At 35.4% G+C, this 9,885-nt stretch overlaps 2 protein-coding genes across 2 annotated transcripts in view; one reads left to right on the top strand and one right to left on the bottom strand.

Annotated features, from left to right (window-relative positions):
• The first annotated feature begins 1,399 nt into the window (after positions 1 to 1,399).
• Positions 1,400 to 4,318, top strand: LOC120628103. The gene is made up of 4 exons (XM_039896322.1): positions 1,400 to 1,697; positions 2,354 to 2,504; positions 3,305 to 3,477; positions 4,102 to 4,318. The coding sequence occupies exons 1-4, from the start codon at positions 1,583 to 1,585 to the stop codon at positions 4,272 to 4,274; spliced, it is 612 nt and encodes a 203-aa protein (XP_039752256.1). The 5' UTR covers positions 1,400 to 1,582; the 3' UTR covers positions 4,275 to 4,318.
• Positions 4,319 to 6,467: 2,149 nt separating this feature from the next.
• LOC120628433 (putative metabolite transport protein HI_1104) overlaps positions 6,468 to 9,885 on the bottom strand; it is a 50,485-nt gene continuing 47,067 nt past the window's right edge. The window contains exons 8-11 of the mRNA XM_039896805.1: positions 9,616 to 9,754; positions 9,179 to 9,318; positions 8,676 to 8,873; positions 6,468 to 7,843 (exon numbers count right to left, since the gene is read on the bottom strand). Coding sequence (XP_039752739.1) covers positions 7,686 to 7,843; positions 8,676 to 8,873; positions 9,179 to 9,318; positions 9,616 to 9,754 — 635 coding nt within the window. The 3' untranslated portion in view covers positions 6,468 to 7,685. The remainder of the gene's footprint in view (positions 7,844 to 8,675; positions 8,874 to 9,178; positions 9,319 to 9,615; positions 9,755 to 9,885) is intronic.

The following is a 9,885-nucleotide window of genomic DNA, read 5'->3' as shown; positions in this document are numbered from 1 at the left end:
CACATAAAAATGTATATAAACATAAAATAAAAAAAAATTATAAAAGTGCCGCGTGACGTCATCTGTGTATAAATTCAACGATCGAGAAAACAGATGCTTTTTAAAATCATCTTAATAATGGAAATGAATTTAAATGATTAAATAATGTATTTTTTACAGTAACTTTAAAATTTACGGATGCATTTATTAGTGTAAAGCAATGATATAGTACGTCGCGCTCTGGCCTCTGCGTCTATTTCTGCACAATCGGAACCTCCCAGTTTGTTCAGAGATGATGGCAAGATACCAGACGGTATGACTATAATACCGTGGTCGATGGGGCGTGCGCTGGTGTGGGATGCGACCTGCGTTGATACGTTGGCAGCTTCTCACTTGCCGAGTACGTCCCAAAAAGCGGCAGCTGCTGCCCAATCTGCTCAAATGCTTAAGCGCCGTAAATACTCCGTTATTTGTAATGACTACGTTTTTGCGGCACTTGCGTTTGAGACTCTAGGGCCATGGTCTTCGGACACGAAAAATTTTATTAACATAATGTCACAAAAATTGGTCCTTTCGTCTGGTGACCCAAGAGCTGGCGCTTATTTATCCCAACGGCTAAATCTAGCTATACAAAGGGGCAATAGCGCCAGCATTTTGGGTACCATACTCATGAGTGAACAGTTAGACAGCTTATATTTATTATAAATATTAATTTTAGTTTGTAATTATTATTTCCATCTATATGTATTATTATGTATATGTACATACTTTAAAATTGACTTTGAAGAAAACAATTATATCGAAGAAAATTAAACGACTAAATTTTTACCTTATGATTACATTTTTTTCAGACTGCGGCGAAAATTTAATGACTAAATAATACACTAGCAACACTAAACTTTTTCGAAGTTTATTGTTGGCCCACAACTATGGAGGGTAGAGGTAAGGAGAGTCATCTGTGTATATGAAAAAGTGTCGTCAAAATGTATTAAATTAGGATGGCGCCACATTTGCATCAGGGTAACTCTTAAAAGAAGCGCCAAATATAAATATTGTTAGAGTAGGCTTGAAAAATAAACAAGGAAGTAAGGAGATACAAGGAAGTAAGGTTATATTTACCACAATATTTTGTACAACGTATGTTGTTGAAATTCTCAATAATTAACTACTTTAGTCGATAATGACATTAAATTTTTTAACTCGGCATACTTCAATTCATCTACGATTGCTACATTCATACCATACCCTGTGCATCCACCAGCGCCATTGTGGAGGATTTTTGAACTGTTATTTAGCGCAACAACTGGAAACTTTTTCAACTTTTCTCCCATATAAGATGACTCTCCTTACCTCTACCCTCCATACCTCTACCCTCCATACCCACAACACACATTTACTTGACTTTTGACATTTACTTGACTTTTGTGGACTTGTAAAGTGTGGAAAATGAAAATAGGGGTGGTTTAAAATTTGTAATTTCGCCGCAGTCTGAAGTACCTATCCCTATTATACAAATCATATTATTACAATATTCTAATAGTAGTTAAGTCAAAATCAACAAAAAGATTAATTTACCTGGAATCTGTTCAACTATTGTGAAAGTATGTCTGATTCATCAGAAGATGAGGATCTTTCTCGTTTCAAAGAGGCAGTAGATACATCATTTGTGAAACTAATTGATGAATCAAGGCGCAAAACTCCAAAATGTACTAAAATAGGTAAAATTTTAAATTAACTTGTTGAAAATAAATTAAAGAAAAGTATTAGGTCACGGTTATTCATTAGGAAGGTATCAATACTATCCGGAAACTCGGTAATTCACTCGACCCTTCGCGTTTGAGAGCATTTTATTCTGTTGATTCTGGTCATTATTACCGCTGACAGTAATCATCTCAGCAAGATTTTAACAGTTCCACCATGTGGCAACTGGCCAAGTACAGATTGGTGGACTCCACATGCCTTTGAAAACATAATTGTGAACTCTTAAATACGCAGGTTTCCCCAATGTTTTCATTTAATGTTGATAATAAAGATAGTGATATTTCTTTGCTTGAAATGCACATTGCTTGGAAAAGTTAGAAGTGACTGCTGGGAATCGAACTTGGTTCCGCGAAAGTAAAGCCAAAGTCCTTATTTGGCTATCACTGCTTTTCATCACTATTCAATGATAAAAATTGTTAAAGCCTTATAACCCATATTGCATGGAAGATTTTAAATAGGCTGAGAATGTTCTCCCTGAGGGGAGAGCAGGGTAATAGGCTGGAAATGATTCATGATCATTATGATACTTTCAGTACAAATCCACAATTTGTCCATGAGAAAGCATAGTTAATTTAATTCTTCAAGTATTTGACTTCTTTTATTGACTTTATAGATAAACCCCATTCAGAGAGGTATTTAGAAGTACCTACAAACTACAATGATGTAAGAGTGTCCAAAGAACTGCAAAAAAGTATAGGTGATAAAGTATCAGCAATCATCAACAATCTAGTGGAATATGTAGAAAATGAACACCAAAATGTTAAGTAAGTTTATTTAATTAAAAGGTACAAGCTTTAAACATTTCAACACTGTAATTTCACCAGATAAAAACAAATAGTTTTATAGTATCTGTAATCCACCAGCTAAAAACGAATATATTTAGTGTTCTTTAATATCTTTTTTAATAGTAACATAATTACATACATACATTACATAACACATTGAGTTGTTAGTAATAACATCTAAGGGCTTTATTAATAAAAGTGGGATAATATTGTTATAGTGAAAACTCAGAACTAATGCGGAGAAGTAATTAAAATAATAATTTGGGTGCTTAATAAACTATTCATTTGTTCAGAACTAAGTGACTTTTCATTTGTAACATCTATTGGCTCACCCTGGAAGTTAAACCAAATGGCATGAAGTGGTCTTAACCTGTCATACCCCATCAATGACTAGGATTTTTACTTTCTTTGTATTTCTGTTCTGTAATTATTATTATAATTAACTTAAAAATAAAACAATGAAATAATTTTATTACCACAACTTTCCTTTCTAAACTTTTACTTAATAGTTCTTTTATTAAATATAAGTTCTGATGATGCCCCCATTTTAATCATGATAAAAAGGTTGCATGGTAGGTAATTGCTACTTAGTGATAAGGCCACCTTTTGTATCCTTGAAGTGTCAACAAATAAAGAGTATAAATAAAAAAATATATATTATATTAACAAAATTTTTAAATAAAATCCATATAATAAAAAGTTCAGATTTGAGCTTGCATCGCTGCTTTACACAGACATTATTTATGTTCGTCATGTCCGTAACATTTCATTTATTGCAGAAAACGCAAAATCAAAGGTGGAATTAAACTCTTTAATGATTCAGAAGATTTTCTGTCATGCGAAGAAGCTAAAGATACTTTCACGGATGATCATAATAGAATATCAAAGGAAATTAAAAGAAAACAGAAAAAGCGACTTATTGATCAATGTGACAGTAAATTCAGTGATAGTGGTGGGTATGGTATATTTTTAAGGATTACATATATATTGAATGAGGGGACGCCTGCCATTAACAGACAGGTGATCAGTCCTCTGTAAGGACCATTCCACCCTATTTCCCATGTTTGAGACACAGGTTTACTGGTGTCCCAGCAGCAGACACTTTGGTGAACCTAACCATATCCCCATAGAGAGGATACCGTCCTTACCTTGTAATTCCCATCTTACCAGGGTTCAGGGTTCCATAATCAGAGCTGTAAAGCAAATCATTGTGGTGCATCTTTGTCATTTGAAGTTGGCACAAAATTATATGTGCCCTTTTCACTCCTTTTGGGCATTTACACTTTTCCATTGCAACCTGTCTGTGGCCAAATGCTTAATCTCACTCCAAGTAAGGCTGCAATCCTGTGCGCCACTTCTTTGTTTGTGCGCCGTCAGGTTTATATTGGCCTTCCCTGTGGTTTAGACTCAAGAGCCTGTCTGGGAATAAAATCGTTGTTCCTCTGCAAGGTTCGACAAATCCACTGTGACGATTACTTAGAGACAAGGTTTCTACTTTGAAATATAATAATAATTTTTAGTAGGTTTTGATTTCTTAACCATTTGGGAGGTATGAAAATACTCTTGATTGTTTCAGATAAAATAAAGGCAGCTGTTGTCACTGGTAGTTATGTAGCCACTAAAGAAGAAGTACGACATTGGGAGTCTAGAAGAAAAGAAAAACTATACACATACAAAGCAGTTGGGAAAAATAAAAATATATTGATAGCTGTACAAAATGATAATAAATGCCCTAATTTTATAAAATGACAATAAATGCCATACTATGTAAACACACCTTCAATAGGTACAAACCTAGAATGTATTTACGTTTTGCCTAAAAATTACATTTATAAAAGAGAAAGAGTGTGGGTATGTTCCGTATAGGTTTCGAAACGGCTGGACCGATTTCAATGAAACTTTCAGGGAATCTCCGGATTGACCTGGCGAGTAATCCTGTAAAGTTTGGTGACGATCGGAGCACTCCTATTTTTGAACTGTCAAACTGTCAAATACAGTTTTTTTTACTATGATGCTATTCTATTGTTGGGTGTACATGGGTGTAGATAATGATCTTCACCCGCTCGAGAAGAGAATAGAAGAGAATGAATACGGAGAGAAATAAATGATTAAATATATATTGAAAAAATTTAATTATGTAAGTTTATTGTTTAAATAAAATAAAGCAAAACCTAGTCCGGCGAAGCGGGCTGGGTACGCTCGTTTAGTTATAAAAGGCCTGACATGCGTGCGTAAGTTGCACAGCCTAAGCAGCTTTTCCGTGCTTCGGAGAGCACGTAAAGCCGATTAGCACTCTTTCCGAGCGGCTAAGGTAAGCCAATGGAGCTATTCAAGGATTCTCGAAATAATTTGTAAAAGTTGATGTCTTATTGAATTGCTAAATCTGATAAGCCATCGGTCCCTAGCCTTTTAACTTGCAACAGGTGATAAGCGCTTTCTAAGGCTGTACGAGTCTGCAGATATAACGCGGTCATAGACTCATCACTCATGGCATCAAAGGCATGGCATCGACAGCGTGTCGAATCTTTGGAGACCTAGAGCTGCTGCGAGAGGTGCGAGATCCCGAGTTCGATTCCCGGCACTAAAATTTTGGGTTATTATAATTTCTGAACTTTCTCTGGTCTGGTCAGTTGGGAGTCTTCGGTCGTAGTTTGTTATCATGCTACTAACGAAGACGTAGCGCTCATCGATTTAGCGTTCCAGTACGATGACGCGTAGGAACCGATGGGTATTGGTTATGCCATACCTAAAAAAGGTTAGCTCGATACCAACTTTGACTGCACCATCTCTTACAAGCAGGTGAGATTGTAGTCAACGGCTAACTTACAGTAGATAAAAAAAAAAACTGACGAAAGTTCTTTCGATATGTTTCTGTTTTTATTATATTTTATATATGTTAATGTTGTGGTATACAAATAAAGAGTTTAATAATAATAATAATAGTATAGTGCTAAGAGTGAGATCGCTATTTTGCATTGGACTATAAAGCCCAAGACAATCCTTAGTCCTGCTGATGATAGAGATGTTTCTGAAGTTAGTAGTAGTAGTTAGTAGTATAGCATTTTGTGACAGAATTCATCCGATTAAGTACTATCGCCACGGTTATTTCTGCCGCCAACCAGAATTGCTATGTTACAATGTGAAGGCGTGGTCGCCGGTGTAGTTTTAGGCTCATGAGGCTTAAAACGCCTCAGGTTGATGGACATTGGGCGGCAGTTTATAGAACGTGTTCTTTGTATGCCCTGCGATTTGTTGCTCTGTTTATAGGCGTTGGATTTTCACTCGCTATCAGGTGTGCCATTATGCTTGGTCCGTCGATAGGTAGGTTTATAAATAAAACCAACAAATTAACATTAAGGAAACTTTATTTACAATCATAAATATTTACAAATATCAATATCACAATTAACTGCTTTTTTGATAATATTTCATGACTACAATATGTATAATCAATGCCATATGACAAGACTATTTCAGTCTGCGCTTTTGAATGTATTTTTTTTTAAAATAAACGAAAAGGATACCAGGATACCTCGGCCTAGACCGCGTTTTGTTCTTTTAAAATTGGCTTTAGATCCTAAACATCATTATGTTTTGCCTAATACTTTGTTCTAAAGATTAATTAATTAGGTGAGATTAATATCTCTAATTTTACTTCTGCTAAAAAAATGAGATTTGAACAGTAACAAACTAGTAATTCACGAAAAAATTAGGTTCTAAAACTTAAAGCTAATGTTACTTAAAATAAATATAAAACTCAACTAATTTAAATTAAAACAACCTTATAAATAATCTTATTAAGGAACGGAGGAGCAATATCAGCTTCAAGAGTTATGTTAAATACCTACCTAATACCTACAAAATATCTATTAGTGGCAAGAAAAATTATAATAAATAAGTACCTAAGTATTTATAATAAATAAGTTTATATCAACGTTGGAATATTAGTGTTGGGCAGGTATTCCGAGTAAAATATGAAAAATTATTGAATCATAAATAAACTGTTGAGATTTAAAATTCGCTCCTTTATTTTTTCTACTTAACTAACAAAACAAATAGAACAATTCAGGAACTTGTCTTAATGCATTCTGATCTTAATGCAATTCTCGCATCTGTATACTAAAAACTGACAGATATCAAAGCGCCGTTTAAAACTTTTTAACGCGCAAGCAAAAAATCCTTCCTGGTTTTTCTTTAAGTAGGTACACACATAAGTAAATCATTACTAACTACATATAAGTAAATGATTACCTACTAATTACCGATTAGTAGTTATAATAAATGGAAGTGCTGTTTTTGTTTTACAACGTTTTCCAACGTTAATATTTGTTGTTGCTTTGGGGATTTTCCAGATTATATAGTTATGATTGACGGATTTTAAAGCTGATTATTTATTTTATATAACAGATTATTTTTAGTTATACTTAATTGATATTGGTTATGTAACCGGATGAAGCCGGATGTAGGGAACATGTTCCCGCCGCAGGTTTCAGGGGATGACATTTCGGAAAACAAAAGTCCGTCCAGCCAATGCATGCGACCTCCGTAAGTTATCAAACATTGTAGGCACTACTCCATATACTAATGCATGCATGGTACTTGCGAAACCGTACTCTACTAAGCCGTATTAAGTAACGGAATTTTAAAAAATATCTCAGAGATTGTGTTGTGTTGTGTTGACGGGCACACAATATTTGTGTGCTGTGCTGACTCCGTCGTTTACAAGCTATGAAAGTCACGGGCAGCGAATTCTGACATAGCAACGCGTGCCATAACTGAGGCTTATGCCTCACGCTACGCCAATTCTCACGGGAATGTGCATAGGAATGTACTTTAAAAAATATATTTATTACGTCCACATATGCTCATTAAAATAAATTAGGTAAGTAAGTATAATTTAATTATAGTATGTAGGTTGTCATGATTAAACAGCGTGGGAGATTCAAATTAAGTATTCGAAATTTTAAATTAACGAATTATAAAATGGCGCATGACATTCTATTAAAAAGACAAGGGCATGTATGTTTAAAGCTATTTATATGCGCAAGCCATAGAAAAGCCATTATAATTATTCATTATTTCCACGTCTCCTTTGATAATAAAGCTCGATGCTTTTATCATTCACTTTGGTCCATAGTCTACTTCCTCAATACTGGTTTCCTATAGTCTGCTGTTATCATTAGCCCTTCCGTTCCTGACGGGGAGTTCATCCTGTGTAAAGGCGCGGTTGTCCAGACCACTGGGCTTATCGGTTGTCTCTGGTTGCTTCTCCACTGGACCGTCCATTAGGAACATAGTGAGGAAGAACAAGATGCTACCTGTAACACAAATAAGAAATAAATCATAATGTGTGGTGCTAATTCTAGCTTGAAAGTTTTCTAAGTTTTTTTGAGCAATGCCAGGATGGTGGCAACCTAAAATTGTACTCGACTACCTCGTATATTAGGATAGGTTATTTATCAATCATATGCCGATTCAGTTACCTATGTATATACCTCAACCTTCTCAAGAATATGGTCTAGTTTGTAAAATGTATCCATTTCTAGATCTATGGTCTAGTTTGCAAAATGTAACCATTATTCTCATTTATCAAATTAAAAAATACTTTATTCATATATACTTTATCACAGGCACTTATGAAGCGTTCATCATATCGACTCATTACTGGCCCACTACAGGCCACGGGTCTCCTCCCACAATGAGAAGGGGTAAAGGCCGTAGTCCACCACAGTGGCCCAGTGCGGATTGGTGTAATGAAGCTTTCACACATATATATTGACATTATTGTTAAATTGTTGCTTATGGTGATAATAATGTTCGTAAAGTTAAACCCAAAGCTACGAGGGTTCCTAACACGTCTAAGAAGAACCCATGACAAACTTAGCCGGGTATTTTTTTTCACCATCTCACCGTCAATTAATGATCGAGAAAGAAGAAAAATCTATGAAGTAACTTGTGATGAATGATGTCCTCGTATCCCCAAAAACTCTAAATGGGATCGACAAGACGAACTTCTGCAAACGAAAAAATTCAATACAGACAGTTTTGATTTGACAGAGGTATGGAGTCCATACCTACTACTACATAATTACTTCTACCTACATAATTAATTGATAACCTTGTTTTGGAAGTCAGTTGAAAAGGACTTACTGATCCCATAGAAGCCAGCGTAAAAGATCATGATGGCTTCTCTATAGCCGATAGCCTTAGAGACAGGGTCCACTAGGATGGGCAAGTTTCCACCGACGTTGTTCATCACGAAGAGGAACACTCCAACCGTGGTCGAACGGACGGATAATGGCACTATTTCTACTAGGATGGCGAATACTATTCCGAACCACATCTCAGCTGTAAAAAGAAATAATGCATAAATGAATACAAATATTATTAACTACGCAAAAGTACAGAAACAATGCTTATTTAAGTAATCTAAATTTAAAAGTCTTGCTATACTTTTCCACAGGAAGCATTGTGAAAATGACTGTTATAATTACTACTATAAATCATCTCTACAAAGACTCTCTCTACTCTCTCTCTCTCTCTCTCTTTCTCTCTCTCTAACTACGTCGATCCACTGTTGAAAAAACATGCTTCAATATTTAAGAATTTAGGATGATAAAATACTGAAACCTTTATGTGATAATGATTCTTACCGAAGAAGTATGAAAAAGCGAGTGTTATCATGGCCCACAGTGGTCCAAAGATGACTGAACCGAAAGCAGGTAAGGTGGAAATCAGCTGCGATAAAGCGAGGACTAGTACTCTCGACCTGATACCCATCTTTGCCACGATTCTGAGAAGATAAAATAACAAGGCATAAAATTAATAATACTGAAATGTTTAGCTCCTTATCTCGCTATATAAACTAAATATTTTTCGAAAACGAATGTATATATCCGGACTTAAATATTGTAATTCTTTTTTGCTAACACTAAAACTTCGTCTTCAAAATGAGGAACAATTTGAATAAAACTTCCTCTTTTGTTTTTGCGATTTGAGAGGAAAATCGCGTGCCGCTTTTCACGCTGGGTTCGCCGCAGTTTAAACAGAGCTTAAAGCTTTAAATATAGAACTATATTTTTCAACTTACTTATCTGAAATAACACCTCCAACGACCACCCCTACAGAGCCGATACCGACGGTCACAGCGAACAACCACCAGCCCAGATCAACATCGGGGAAGTAGTCACGGTAGTACAAGTCAGCGTTGTACGCGAAGCACATACCACCTAAAAAAATAAATTAGACACTATAACATGTCTCATGTAGGTACCCTCCTAACCTAAATCAACTTATAAAGGCGTAAAGTATGCGTGAATAACGCATACTTTACGCCTTTATAAGTTGTTGAAGTGGGAAA

This window comes from Pararge aegeria, chromosome 12 (assembly GCF_905163445.1).
Source record: "Pararge aegeria chromosome 12, ilParAegt1.1, whole genome shotgun sequence".
Classification (NCBI taxonomy): domain Eukaryota; kingdom Metazoa; phylum Arthropoda; class Insecta; order Lepidoptera; family Nymphalidae; genus Pararge; species Pararge aegeria.
The sequence above is the reverse complement of the archived record's forward strand: the minus strand, read 5'-3'. Positions and strand labels throughout refer to the sequence as shown.